Genomic DNA, 15,401 nt, shown 5'->3' with positions numbered 1-15,401 from the left:
GTGTTATTCACGTATTTTCTGTGGGAAAGTACCTGTGGAAGTCTTTGCCATCTCTGTTGAACTGTGCGCCTCTTCCTTACTGCAGTGTAAAAATTTCTTTATCTATGCTGGATATGGGCCATTTGTTGGTTAAATTTGTTGTTAATGTCTTACATTCTGTGGCTTGCCTTTTCATTTTCTTAGTGCTGTCTTCCCAGTCTATTGTCTTCCTTGCTGTGCTTCCCTCCCCAAAGCAATTAGCCATCAAGTCCTGACAATTTTATCTTTTAATATCTTTTATCTTATTTTCTCCATTTCTTTGCTCAGCGCCTTAATACAGTCCTTCTTTGCTCATGGCCTGGATTATAGATCACATCCCTTGCAATCAATTTTTAACTGCTTATAGAATGACTTTTCTAAAATTTAGATCTTGGCCATACTATTCCTCTGCCTAAAATCACCCAGTTGTACCTTACAGGCTACAGAATAAAGCTCAAATCTCGTGACTGGCTTCTACCTTCTTCCTAGGCCTTCTTTAGAGTTGTTTTTTTTTGTTTTTTGTTTTTTTTTTCCAGATTTTTACTGCTGGATAAAGTCTTTCCTGACTTACTTCCCCAGTTCTTTTTTCATACTCCTTTTTGAGGAAAGGATGTGGTAGTCTTAATTATGATTAAGCCATAATTATTAAGACATCTAGCTGTTCATCTCTCAGTCTCTTGGCTGAGCACTACTGTTAGCTTGTGTGTGTTGGATGTTTTGATATTGGTGTTCCACCCAACTCTCTCATTAATCTGTTTGCTTTTCTGGCTTATTCTCTGCCAGCCACTTAATTATTGCTATTCTCACCTTAGCTCTCTTCTTCATACCTTTCTCTGTGAGAAAACTCATCAATTCTGATGGCTTTAATGCCATTTTGTATGTATATGACTTCTAGATTTTTAAATCCAGACCAGTCTCTGTGTTAAATTTCAGATCTCCCTGTATTATATTGTCAGTGGGTATTGCTACATGAATGTTACATAAGTATTTTTTATGTTGTGTTATGTTATGTTATGTTATATTATGTTATGTTATGTTGTTATGTTGTTATGTTATGTTACGTTACATTATTTTTCCGAGATGGAGTCTTGCTCTTGTCACCCAGGCTGGAGTGCAATGGTGCGATCTCGGCTCACTACAACCTCTACCTCCCCGGTTCAAGTGATTCTTCTGCTTCAGTCTCCTGAGTAGCTGGGATTACAGGTGCATGTCACCACGCCTGGCTAATTTTTGTATTTTTAGTAGAGACAGGGTTTCACCATGTTGGCCATGCTGGTCTCAAACTTCTGACCTCAGGTGATCCGCCCACCTCGGCCTCCCAAAGTGCTGGGATTACAAGCGTGAGCCCCTGCGCCCAGCTACATAAGCATTTTTAAGCTCAGTAAGCCCCAAACTAAGCTCACTTTCCCCTCCCAAACATGATTGTGTATTTTCTACCTTTTTGAACACCTTTTTGAACCTGGTGGGGCTGCCTGTTAAATACTTCTGGAAAAACTTAAGTCAAAGGGTACTTTTGTGAAAGTACCTCCTTCCCCACTTTCCTCCTGTTTTCTATTACTATAGTTCTATCATAGTACTTACAAACATTTTATTGTACTTCATCTGTTCTCCCCAGTAGACTAAAAGCATCTCGATACTTTGTCCTTTGGGAAGCAAGCAAATGAATGAATGAATGAACGAATGAATGAATGCAGCTTGAGGGCTTTCCACTGCCATCCTGCACAGTGCCTAGCATAAACAGTTGAGAGGTGACTGAGGGTACCTCCAACTAAACACATTTAAAATGGAACTCACCAGTTTCCTCCAAATTGCTTTCCTCCAAACTCTCTGCTTTAAAATGACTTGCTGTGCACAGTTGATAGTGTCACTATCTTTTCAGTTCACTTAGTCATATTTAACTCACTTTCTTTTTCTGCTACTCTCAAAACTGGTTTTAAGCCCATTGCTATTTCTTCTATTTCATTTCCTTAGCTTTGGTTCAAGTTCTCATCTTGTCTTCACCAGATCATTGTAACCACTGTTTAAATGTTTTACCTATCTTTGGAGTTTTCCCTGTTTGTCTTCGATATTGCTACAATAATTATTTTTCTCCAAGTGATTATCTCCTGGTTCTGTAAACTTGCCTATAGGATGAAGTCCAATTTAAAAAAAAATTTTTTTTCTTTTTAAGGCTGTATTTAGGTATAATTGATAAATAAAAAGCAAATATTTAATGTATACATTTTAATGAGTTTGAGAGTCCAACTTCTTTACCTTCGGTGGCAGTCTTCACGAACTTATCTAGCTTCTTTCTTTTATTTTTTTTCCCCTCCCTTATAGCAGAAACTATGTACTTTAAGCATTGGCCTTACCAGACTGCACACCTAAGTCTATTCTGCTTATACTACCTCTTCTGCCTTCTCTCCATCACTCTTAGGAGGAGCATAGATTAAACAAACCACTCTTAACACTTGTTAGCTACTGTCCTTGGACAAGTTTCTAAAGATCCCATAACATAGTACTGGTGCTTAATACATGGTGTTTTCCCCTTTCAACCTTTCCCTTCCTCCACACCACAGTTGGAATTTCTTTTTCGTACTGCTAGAAAACACTTACTGTTTCTCTCTTATAGCACTTAATGTCTTCTGCCAAGGAGTCACTGTGTCTGTTTACTTGTATATATCTTACTGCTCTTGTACTAGATCACATGCTTTTTCAGCGCTTACACTGTGTCTTCTTGAACTTATTCCAGTTGAATTTTTCAATCTTAAGGGTTTGCTTTTGAAAATCCACACTGTATCATTTAGGTTCTAAGTGATGAACATGACTGGGATAGGATTTTTTGGAGTAAAGTTTCTAAATGGTCATAACAAGGACCAGTTGTAAAGGCCCAGCCAGAGCAGGCTTTGTAAAAACTCACCTACTTAGCTGGAATTTAGGAGAGTAATACAATTGTCCTAAACTTATTCTGGTAGGAATTTAAAACTTTAATTTTGATGTCTTTGTAGTAATACTAAATAAAAGTGTTAGTACTGGAATGAATTGTGTTTTTCTTCACAGCCGGTTGCTGAACCCATCCCCATCTGTAGTTTCTGTCTTGGTACAAAAGAACAAAACCGAGAAAAGAAGCCAGAGGAACTCATCTCCTGTGCCGACTGTGGCAACAGTGGTATGTGATTTCCTTCTGTTTTTCTTCTAAAATGTGTTATGAAGGCAAGCGGAAAGTATGTTGACTTGAGTTTGTATCTTTGATCCTTATGAAATTAATACAGTCATACATCTTTTAATTATGGGGGATAAGTTCTGAGAAACATGTCTTTAGGCAGTTTCATCATCGTGTGAACATCGAGTGTTCTGACACAAACCAAGAGGGATGGCCTACTACACACCTGGGTTATATGGTGTAGTCTGTTGCTCATAGGCTCAAACCTGCGCAGTACTGAATATTGTAGGCAGTTGTAACACTGGTGAATATTTGTGTATCTAAACATATCTAAATATAGAAAAGGTACAGTAAAAATACAGTAGTATGACCTTACGGGGCTACAGTCATATGTGGTCTGGTTTTTTGTTTGTTTTTGAGACAGTCTTCGTCTGTCACCCAGGCTGGAGTATAGTGGCACGATCTTGGTTCACTGCAACCTCTGCCTCCTGAGTTCAAGCAATTTTCCAGCCTCAGCCTCCCGAGTAGGTGGGATTACAGTTGCCCGCCACCACGCCTGGCTAATTTTTATATTTTTAGTAGAGACAAGGTTTCACCATATTGGCCAGGCTGGTCTCAAACTCCCGACCTCAGGTGATCCGCCTTGCCTTGGCCTCCCAAAGTGCTGGGATTACAGATGTGAGCCACCACACCCGGCCATATGTGGGCTGTATTTGATTGAAACGTCATTGTGTGGTGCATGACTGTATTTTAATTTGATTATGGTTTTAGGTAACTGAGATGAGCTTCTGTACTAGGGAGGGATTTGAATATATGGCTGAAATGTGTAATTCAGTTAATTTAAATCAGGTCTTAGTTTTTTTTTTATATATAAAACACTTTCTGTGGGTTTATTTTTTCCTCTTGGTCTTTACATTTCAGTATTTAACATCTGCTTAAATCACGGCAATCAGTTTGAAGTTATTGCTGGTTTCTTTAATAATTGCTACTTAGTCTTTCTTGATTTATGCCTCAGGATTGATGAATAGAACCAGGATGATAACAGATTTGTTTTTCTTGATGGAAACTTACATATGTCAGATTGGGAAATAGTGTTGATACTGCAGTCTAGCGAACGATGTGAAATTCTAGGCCCTAAGAAAGATTTTGCAGAATCTCCTAATTTGCCAATTCCAGAGATATTATTGCTCTACATTTCAAGAACTCACAAGATCGGCCGGGTGTGGTGGCTTACGCCTGTAATCCCAGCACTTTGGGAGGCCGAGGTGGGCAGATCACGAGTTCAAGAGATCGAGACCATCCTGGCTAACATGGTGAAACCCATCACTACTAAAAATACAAAAATTAGCTGGACGTGGTGGTGCGCACCTGTAGTCCCAGCTGCTCAGGAGACTGAGGCAGGATAATTGTTTGAATCCAGGAGGCAGAGGTTGTGGTGAGCTGAGATGGCGTCACTGCACTCCAGCCTGGCGACAGAGCAAGACTCTGTCTTAAAAAAAAAGAACTTACAAGACCTTACAGGAAGGCCTTAGCAAACCAGCATTATCTTTGACCATTGGCTTAATTTTCAGTGTTTTATAGTGATAACAACCATAATTTAGTTCAGAAAACAGAAACCACAGTAGATACTTCAAGAGGAAGGAAGTTAAATATAAGAATTAGGTATTTGTGAAATTGTTGTCAGAGCTGAAGAGGCAAGCTGGAGGTTGGGCTTTAAGGACTAACTCTGGGGTCACTGCAGAACTGACCCATCTGAGGAGTTACTGTGTCTGCCTCTATCTGGAAGAGGTGGAAGCAGGGGGGAGTCCACTGCACAACAGTTGCGCTCTGTAGTTGGTGCTGAAGTGCTAAGTTTGGCCATCATTACAATAGCTCTAGATATCCACGAGGGAGAAGCATGGATACAGTTGTTTCCATGACTTTGCTTATCATTAGAAAATAATACTAGGAGGAGGATGATCTTTGCTTTGTTTTTGCCTTTCAAATATCCCTGGAGAACACATCCACTTGTCAGAACTTAGAGCCTAGCTGCAAAGGAGTCTAAGAAGTATGATTTTTTAGCTTTTCAGTTTTTATCCATAGTAGAAGGTGAGAACAGATCTTGAATGCTAGGTAGTCATATCCAGCGTGCTATCACAAACCAGAATGAACTCTGGATGGATTTCATAGTTAAATATAAACCGTAAATCATAAAAGATTAGTTGAAAATATAATGGCATGCCATATGATGCAGTTATTTCCAAATTCCCTAATTAAAACCCAAATATATAAAACATAGAATGAGTTGTTCTAGGTGGGGTGGGAATGAAATGGAGGAGAGGAGGTGTTGTGTTTGCAGCCCTACCGTCTAAGTAGCATTATATTTGAGGTGGTCTCTGCATCTCTCTAAGCTAAGGATGAGCATAATTTGAAAACTATTACTGTAGCAGTAACTTTTTTTTTTTTTTTTTTTTTTTGAGACAGTCTCACTCTGTCACCCAGGCTGGAGTGCAGTGGCACGATCTCGGCTCACTGCAAGCTCTGCCTCCCGGGTTCACGCCATTCTCCTGCCTCAGCCTCCGGAGTAGCTGGGATTATAGGTGCCTGCCACTACGCCCGGCTAATTTTTTGTATTTTTAGTAGAGATGGGGTTTCACCGTGTTTGCCAGGATGGTCTCGATCTCCTGAGCTCGTGATCCTCCCGCCTTGGCCTCCCAAAGTGTTGGGATTACAGGCGTGAACCACTGTGCCCAGCCCCTGTAGCGGTAACTTTTAAAGAAATTGTAGAACAATTAACTACTAGTTATCTGTTGCTGCAGAAATAAATTACTCTAAATCTTAGCAGCTTAAAGCAACAAAACATTTTTTACTTCATACTGTTTCTGTGGGTCAGGAATTTGGGAGTTGCTTATCTGGGTGATTTTGACTTGGTATCTTTCATGAGGTTGCTGCCAAGATTTTAACTGGTGCTGCAGTCATCTGAAGGCTTCCATGATGACTCATTTACCTGGCTGGCAAGTTGCTGCTGCCACGGGCCTGTCGACAAGAAGCTTCAGTTCCATGCCATGTGGACATCTTCACAGGGCTGCATGCATGCCTGCAACATGGCAGCTGGCCTCCCCCGATGAGTGTCTGAGAGAGAGTGAGGTGGAATCTGCATTGTGTTTTATAACCTGGCCTTAGAGTCACAGTGTGTTATTTCAGCAATATCTTCTTGGTTATGCAGATCAACCCAGTTCATTATGAGAGGGAGTTGTGAGAGTATGACTAGCAGGAGGCAAGAATGCCTAGGGAGCAGCCTGGAGACTGGCTGTCACAATAGCCAAAGAAGAACAGCATGGGCATAGCTGGATACATAAACGTTGATATTTTCTAAATTAAAAAGTAACATACTTAAAATAGAAAGAGCAAGAATACTTTGGGGGAAAATAACTGCTTTAAATATGGCAAAGGGCCAAAAGCTATATAAGTATAAAGAACATGTTTACATTTCTGAGCATGAAGTCCAAAGAGCAGAGCCTGTGAACTGGCAATTTATATGAAAGAAAACTAATAGTTGAGCCTATGAAAAGTGTTTTACTCAAGTATTAATAGGAACACATACCACAGTAGCAGTGAATTATCATTGTATAGCGTTTATGATAATCACAATTGAAATATAACAGACCTAGAGCTCATGTAATTGTGCTAAAACACTTGTTCTTTTGCTGGTGGCACTGCGTATTATATCATAGTTTTTGGAAAATGTTTTGGCAGTGCATATCAAGCTATAAAAATGTTTAATACATTTGACTCACCAGTCCCACTTTCAGGAATTCATTCTAAGGGGTTAAAAGAAATAAAGAATCTGTAAACATGAAATAATTCATTTTAGTGTTCCGTAGTCTCAATATTTAACAATAGGGAAATGGTCATGCAGGTTATAGTGTATCAGTCAGTGGAATATGATCAGTTTAAGGAATATACAGTTTACTTAAAATTTAAAATAAAATAAAACAAAAACTGTATGTTTGCTAAAATTATAGTCATGCAGAGCTTTCAGCTAGTTTAAACAGGAAAGTCTAACATAAAAATGGCTATTATTCTAGGATGATAGGATTATGGGTGAAATTTTCACACCTCTTGGATTTTCCTTCAGTGTTAGTGATGTTTTGATAATAAACTTGCTATCTCATAAAAGAGAAAATCCTTTAGGAATAGAAAAGAGAGGAGAAGATTTAACAAGCCCTTTCTCTCACCAAAGAAAAATAAGCACAACCAACTTTTAGAGGAGAGGGACAGCTCTTTTCAGAGTTGAGGGGAAATTGGCTACCCTTAATTTTTGAGAATCAGACTGATAACTAACTCTTGGAAGAGGAAGCATTTTTTTCTCTTGCTATTCATTCTGAGCACAGTAGAAATACTGCTTTTGGTTTTAGTTTTAGCTTGCATGCCTTAAATTGTGAGCAGATAACTCACTTTAAGTGATAGGATTTTTATTATATACAGGAGTCCCCCTTATTCTTGGAGGTTTCAAGACCCCCAGTGGATGCCTGAAACCTTGGATAAAACTGAACTCTGTATATGGTGCTATGTTTTTCCCTGTGCATGTGCATACATACATATGATAAAGTTTAATTTATAAATTAGGCACAGTAAGAGATTAAGAATAATAGATAACAAAATAGAGCAATTATAACAACATGCCACCATCACTAGTTTTGTGCTTTGGGACCATTATGAAGTAAAATAAGGGTGACTCCAACACAAGCATGATAATAACACTAGCATGGTGATACCAGCAACAGTCTGATAACCCAGACAACCACTAAGTGACTAACAAGTGGGTAGTGTATGCAGTGTGGGTGATCGCAGCCCAGCTGGGACAGCAGATCTCATTATGCTACTCAGAACAGTATGCAGCTTAAAACTTAGGAGTTGCTTATTTAATATTTTCACACTGCAGTTGACTGTGGGTGCCTAAAGCCTCAGAAAGCAAAACTGCAGATAAGGGGACTAACTGTATTTTTTAAATTACAAAAGTAACACATTATCATTTAAAAAATGACAGCACAAAAGGGTATAAACTGAGACATAAAATCCTTCTTCTTGATATATATAGCTCAATTTTCTAGGATGTTATCAATGTAAACAGCTTTTTTGTATATTATTTCAGTAATGCATATATGAGCATTTCTCATATATGAACATATATGTATTCATATATATATATACCGGATATGTACAAACATAATGCTTTGATGTAGGCTTAATAAAAATTTGGAGTTTGTCAAGTTTTTTTTGTAATCAAATTGTAGGGAGGGGTCCTAACTTCTCTTTAACATTAATAAAACTGAATTGTGGTGCCAAGTCCTGATGAGAAATGTGTGGCAGGCTTCCTGGTGCATCTTGCTTTATTTGATATATATTTTGTATTTAAGATGATTGCCTTTTTCTACATCATTTCTTTAGTACAATAGCAAAATAGTTCTTGATTGTTTCATTCATGAATGTTCTCCCTCGTATTAGGCCATCCATCCTGTTTAAAGTTTTCCCCTGAACTAACGGTTCGAGTGAAGGCCTTACGGTGGCAGTGCATCGAGTGTAAGACATGCAGCTCCTGTCGAGATCAAGGCAAAAATGCGGTGAGTATCTTTGCCTTCTAATATGGGTGTTTCATTTAGTAGTAGAATGTACGACCAGCATTTTCATCTAAGTATGACTGGTTATTTTTCAGATACTCGGTCCAGTAGCATTTAGAATAGCCAGTAGTCTCTTTAAACTACATGTCATTAGTTTAGAATACTTGCTAATTTAGACTTCAATTATGTCTAGGTAATTTGTAAAGCACTTAATTATATATTTGCAGAGAGACTAAGCCACATTAAAGAAATACTCCCCAAATTTCTTTGAGCAGTACAGAGGCATTCATTTAGGATAGTCAGTTGATATATTAATTACGAGTCGCCCTTTTCTCATTATTAAAGCAGACCAGGGTTAGCTTATTTCTGGATATTGGATATACTTGAAACTAATGGAACTTTAGCTCTTTGTCAGAGATTGGCTGGAACATAACTTTTTGCTAACTCTATTTACATAATTAATACAAATTAAGGAAACTTTTAATATTATGGTCACTCATCTCTTTTTTTTGTTTGTTTTTTTTTTTTTTTTTTTTTTTTGAGAAGGAGTCTCACTCTGTCGCCCAGGCTGGAGTGCAGTGGCGCGATCTTGGCTCACTGCAACCTCTGCCTCTCTGGTTCAAGCAGTTCTCCAGCCTCAGCCTTCTGAGTAGCTGGGATTACAGGCACATGCCACCATGCCCGGCTAATTTTTGTATTTTTAGTAGGGACAGGGTTTCACCATGTTGGTCAGGCTAGTCTCGAACTCCTGACCTCATTATCCACCCGCCTCGACCTCCCAAAGTGTTGGGATTACAGGCGTGAGCCACTGCGCCTGGCTCATCTCTTTTTTTAAGATCCCTAAAGCTTTCTACGTTTTATGCAGTCATGATCGTAACATGTTTCTGCTTCATAAGGTTAAGCAAAACTGTCCTTTGTTTTTTCTAATAGGATAACATGCTCTTTTGTGATTCATGTGACCGAGGTTTTCACATGGAGTGTTGTGATCCGCCACTCACCCGTATGCCAAAAGGTGAGAAATACTTTCTGAAATAAAACTGGGACTATAAAGGAGTATGTTAGTGAAAGCACATTTTATCTACTTTGTTAAATGAAAGAATAATTGGATCTTTCTTTTTGAGGTTGTATAAGTAGGAAGAGAACTGTCACCTTAAAAGGTGGGGCATAGTCTGTCTGATTGGACATCTTAACATTCTTACATAACATGGATTTATTGTTATTTTCAATATCTAGGCATCCATCAGTGGTGAAGTGGTTCATTTATACAGATTTGTGAGTCTCTAGCTAGAAGATAAAATACTTGCCTTAAATATATCTTGAAATATCTCTTTATTGAAAGGAAGAAATAAAATAGTATTAGGTCGTGTTGATTATATCACTGCTTAGCACTTTTGAGGGCCCTAGAGCTATAGAGATATGGTTTATTCAAAACTTAAAAAAAAAAAACCTTTTTATGAAATACTTTATGAGATAAAAAGGTTTTTTGTTGTTGTTGTTGTTGTTTTAATGAAATACATTCTGAACAAATAAGTGTCCAGATTGTAAGGGCACAGCTTAATGTTACTCTTTTCTTTTGATTCCTTTTCATTGAGAGGTATTTAGTTTGTGCACAGTTGCCTCATGGTTGGACTTCCATATTCATATGCTTATAGTTTCTTTAAAAAAAACTTCAGCCAGACCCCCCTTTTTGTCCTATCACAAATTCCATTTTAACTCTGATTTTATAATTTATAGACTTCTTAAGTAAAATGCGTATAGGATATTTCATAATATTTGTTTGGAAAAAAATTTCCTTTTGATAGAAAAGGACTTAACCGTACTTTATAGTCATGTTAACACTTTAGGTTTTTACTTGAATTCACTTATTCCACCCCCTCACCCATGGAGTCTCACTCTGTCACCCAGAATCTTGGCTCACTGCAGCCTCCACCTACCAGGTTCAAAGCGATTCTCTGCCTCAGCCTCCCATGTATCTGGGACTACAGGCGTACCACCACACCTGGCTAATTTTTGTATTTTTAGTAGAGATGGGGTTTTGCCATGTTGGCCAGGCTGGTCTTGAACTCCTGGCCTCAAGTGATCTGTTCGCCTCAGCCTCCCAAAGTGCTGGGATCACAGGCATGAGCCACCGCGCCCAGCCTGAATTCACTTACTGATTGTTACTTTTTGAAACGTCTTCAACTTACAAATATTAAAAAATAAATACCCACTTTTTCCATTTATATGAAGTCTGAGCAAGGGGCTTTCTAAGAGTCCTAAGAAAGTTTTTTTTTTTTTTGGAGATGGAGTCTCACTCTGTTGCCCAGGCTGGAGCCCACCTTGGCCTCCCAAAGTGTTGGGATTACAGGCATGAGCCACCATGCCTGGCTTGCAGCTAATTTTTTTTGTAGAAATGGGGTTTCACCATGTTGGCCAGGCTTGTCTCAAACTCCTGACCTCAGGTAATCCGCCCACCTCAGCCCCCCAAAGTGATGGGATTACAGGCATGAGCCACTGTGCCCAGTCAAGAAACATTTCCTTAGGACTCCTTTCCTGTGTGTTTAACTTCTACAAAAGAGATTATATAGCAGCTTTAGGCAGGAAACTTTTTTTTTTTTGAGACAGAGTCTCACTCTGTTGCCCAGGCTGGAATGCAGTCGTGCAATCTCGGCTCACTGCAACTTCCGCCTCCTGGGTTCAAGCGATTCTCCTGCCTTAGCCTCCCGAGTAGCTGGGACTACAGGCACGCACCACCATGCCCAGCTAATTTTTGTATTTTTAGTAGAGACAGGGTTTCACCATGTTGGCCAGGCTGGTCTTAAACTCCTGACCTCAGGTGATCCACCCGCCTCGGCCTCAGTGAACTTCAAGTGCAGTCAGTGGACTTCCAGTGCAGGCTTGAAAGTGTATGTGAGTCTCTTCCAATTATTTGTAGAATTTTGTGTGTATATGTTTTAATGTTTATTTTGGATTATGGGGGTATTCATCAGATTTTCTAATGACAGTCTTTTACCTGAAAAAGTTAAGATCCTGACTTAAGACTATCTGAAACCTTTCAGTGTATTTATGTCTGTCACACTTGTATGTGGAATTTTTTTTTTTTATAGGCATGTGGATATGTCAAATATGTCGACCTAGGAAAAAGGGACGAAAACTTCTACAAAAGAAGGCAGCACAGATAAAACGGCGCTATGCTAATCCAATAGGACGTCCAAAAAACAGGTTAAAGAAACAAAACACGGTGTAAGTTGTACTTGTGGCAAGGTGAGGGGAGAAAAGGATAGGGTCTTCTCTATAGTGTAGGATTCACTTGTTTTCTCTATGAAAAAAATTCGATTGTCATATCTGGCACTTTTGTATAATGATAATGGCTAACACTTATTCAGCCCTTAATAAGTGCCAGACGCTGTTCTAAGTGCTTTATATGGATTGAATTGTTTAATTCTCCCAACAACCCAGTGAAATATAGCTGCTGTTGTTACTTTCATTTTTCAAGGGAAGAAACTAAGGCATAGTACATGTTGAACTGGGATGAAAATCCAAGTAGTCTGGCACCAAAGTCTGACTCTTTTAACCATTGCTTTATGTTGCTTCTCTTACATAAAAACAGGAAAGAAAAAGTTGTTACTGTGACATGTCCCTCTCCTGATCTTGTCTGAGTTGTTAATATCTATTAGGTGTACAAATCACTGGATAGGTTCTTCCTATTGAGGTGATGGCTAAGTCCCATTTTTGTGTTCTTTGGATGTAAAATAATTTGAATGTTTTCATCTATTAGCAGAAATCAGAAATTGTGGACTAGAAAGCTGGGTTATGTCTGGAGGAGGTGGGGCAAGATTCAGTAGCTAGTTTTGTCTTTTTAAAAATGTCTGTAGTAACTCACCTTTGATGATATGTAAATGTCTCCAGGCTTGTCAACCTCCCTTTATTATCAAAAGTTTTACTTACCTTTTTTACATGTAAGACTATCTTGAAGGTGATATAACTGAAATGAATGGGCATTAGCCTGAAATGTACAGAACCAATATTGTAGTCTATATTCAAATCTTAAACCAAGCTTTGATTTTCCTATAAAATGATCTCTTGATTCCTGGCCTTCGAAGAATAACCCGTCCTTGTGTTTTAGAGATAAAAGTATAACTTTGAGTTGGTGCAGAGATCACAGTGTAGTAGAACTTTATACCTGGAAAGATCTTAGTTGTTCTTAGTCCAGTTCTCATTTTACAGATGAAGGCACTGACATATGTTTAGAAAAAATGTGATTTGTCCAAGTCGTACAGCCAGTAAGAGAGAATTATGACTAGAACAAGTCTTCTGACTCTTGGCCTGTCATTCTTTGCACTATAAGTAGGCTTCCTGGAAATAGATGTTTCTAATAATAATATTAATTTTCATTCACAGAGTACTATTTATAGTTTGCAGAATATTCTTAATAATATAGATTTTAATAAAGCTGTAGGTTACTTACTAATTATATGTTATGTATTAAATAGGAACCTTATAAGTATCTTTTTTAATACTTACCCTTTCCCCTGTTTAATTGTTTAGATCAAAAGGTCCCTTCAGCAAAGTTCGAACTGGCCCTGGAAGGGGTAGGAAACGAAAAATCACTCTTTCCAGCCAATCAGCATCATCATCATCAGAAGAAGGATATTTAGAGCGGATAGATGGCTTGGACTTCTGCAGAGATAGCAGTGTCTCCTTGAAGTTCAACAAGAAAACCAAAGGGCTCATTGATGGCCTTACCAAATTTTTTACCCCTTCCCCTGATGGGCGGAAAGCTCGGGGGGAAGTGGTGGACTACTCCGAGCAATATCGAATCAGAAAGAGGGGCAACAGGAAATCAAGCACTTCAGATTGGCCCACAGGTAAGAGTTTAGAACAAACTTAGAAACAAATAGTATTCCGTACATGAATTATTTGGGATAACACTAATTATCTATAATGGATTTATATTTGATTATAAACAATTGGTTATAGAATATAAGAACACATTGAAAAAAACATATGTAGATGATACTGAGGTGATAACTATGGCAGGAATTTAGAGGATGGAGATAAAGTTGCAGAATGGGAACAGTAGGAACTCTTAGGCAAAAGGAAGCTGCTTTTTTGTAGAACCACAAAGAATCTGCCTACAGAAACTTAGGGTGTAACCTTGAGGATTACTTTACATTTCATAAATTACTAAAGAAATCATATGGTGAATGTTATGATGCCTGCTTATTCCAGGAAGGAAACTGGAAAGAATAGAGCTGGGTAAAATGCTGTTGATCTAAGCATAAAGAAAAGACCAAAATATTTGCAGATGTGATGAGGTCATTGACTTTTCTACTTCAGATCTTGACAAACATAGTTGTAAGTCATGGATTGCACTTAAAAAGGGAGAGACAGAACCACAGCTCCAGGCTGCTTATGTATCAGGCTAAGTTCCCTAGTTTTCAAAGTAGAAAACATCTGTGGAGAGGACTTAATAATGTGGCAAATCATTCAAGTCAGAGGAGAAGAATTTGATTAACTGTCCAATAAATTAAAGCTTAAAATAGCCTTATTGCTGAGCCTTGAATTTAGAGAAACTAACCCTGTGAAGGAAGTAGAAAGGGCTTGAAGAAAGTAGAATGAGAATGAACTCTTTTGGATCACAAGGGCCAGAGTTGTAGTGTCTCATCTACTACAAGAGAATTCCCTGACCTTGGTTTCCTCCCTGAATGTCTCCTTGGTGAGGGAGAGTGTATTCACTGCTCTCAATCCTGCTTTCATAAATGGGTGATTGTCCAGTGCAGGAGAGAAAGTCCTTGTAATTGTCAGAGTCCCCTTTGTATGCTTTATTGATTGGTCTTTTACCATAGTGATGATCAACTAATTACTCTTTAAGCATTCAAGACTCTTCATGTCTTTATCAGCCTGTAGATAAGCTCCTGATCTGAGCATGTTTATCTAAGAAAATATGCAGTCCGTTTAGATTAAACTAGGAAAGAATCTCAGAGCAAATCCTAATGAAAGACATTTTTGAATTAACCGTTTGTACTGGAGATGGTTTATTAGAAGAATCTACTAGAAAGCTTTTGAAATAGAAATTGTTAGAGCAAATGTATCAAGTATATGGAGAACCAATATTGAATTTTTGACAGTGGCGTGAGCATTTGCTTTAATAGGCTCTGTCATTTTCTTTATGAATTATAAGGTTTAAGTACCGAATGCTGTATTAGAGAGGTGCATGCATCATGCACTAGGGGGCATTAAAGTCACATAGTACCTTTAGATTGTACTTTTTTCTTCCAGTTTGGGAATGTTGTCAACAGTGAGTCCTTGACCTTTTTCTTCTTGTGTTAAGTTAATAACAGATGGCCTATATGTGCAGTTGACTTGAGAACTGTCACCAATTGGTCTTTTCAGCCATACTCATAAAGAGAGCAAATGAGCCCATCAGCAGTGTCATCTTCAAATGCAAAGGATAATGATCTTCATAATTCCCAAATACTCTCGTCACTAGTTTTTTGCCCACTTGAGGAAGTTCCATCATTTAGTAGATAATTATCATACGTTTTTGTATTTACCCAGATGATTATCATCTGGGTAAATGGAGTTTGTGCTTTAAAAGGGCAGTCTTTTAAAGTTTGTGCTTTAACTTTAAAAGGGCACCCAGAATGTGATGGGAGTTA

The 15,401-nt window shown here is 38.3% G+C and overlaps 1 protein-coding gene across 11 annotated transcripts in view; it reads left to right on the top strand.

Annotated features, from left to right (window-relative positions):
• KAT6A (lysine acetyltransferase 6A) overlaps positions 1-15,401 on the top strand; it is a 121,264-nt gene that overhangs the window by 61,874 nt on the left and 43,989 nt on the right. For 7 of the 11 annotated variants that reach the window (XM_054499722.2, XM_063668715.1, XM_063668716.1 and 4 more), the window contains 5 exons: positions 3,058-3,166; positions 8,648-8,763; positions 9,691-9,772; positions 11,847-11,982; positions 13,288-13,607. In XM_054499722.2, the coding sequence (XP_054355697.1) occupies positions 3,058-3,166; positions 8,648-8,763; positions 9,691-9,772; positions 11,847-11,982; positions 13,288-13,607 (763 nt within the window). The remainder of the gene's footprint in view (positions 1-3,057; positions 3,167-8,647; positions 8,764-9,690; positions 9,773-11,846; positions 11,983-13,287; positions 13,608-15,401) is intronic. The other 4 variants (XM_054499725.2, XM_063668719.1, XM_054499726.2 and 1 more) reach the window with 1 other exon arrangement.

This window comes from Pongo pygmaeus, chromosome 7 (assembly GCF_028885625.2).
Source record: "Pongo pygmaeus isolate AG05252 chromosome 7, NHGRI_mPonPyg2-v2.0_pri, whole genome shotgun sequence".
Taxonomy (NCBI): Eukaryota; Metazoa; Chordata; class Mammalia; order Primates; family Hominidae; genus Pongo; species Pongo pygmaeus.
The sequence above is the reverse complement of the archived record's forward strand: the minus strand, read 5'-3'. Positions and strand labels throughout refer to the sequence as shown.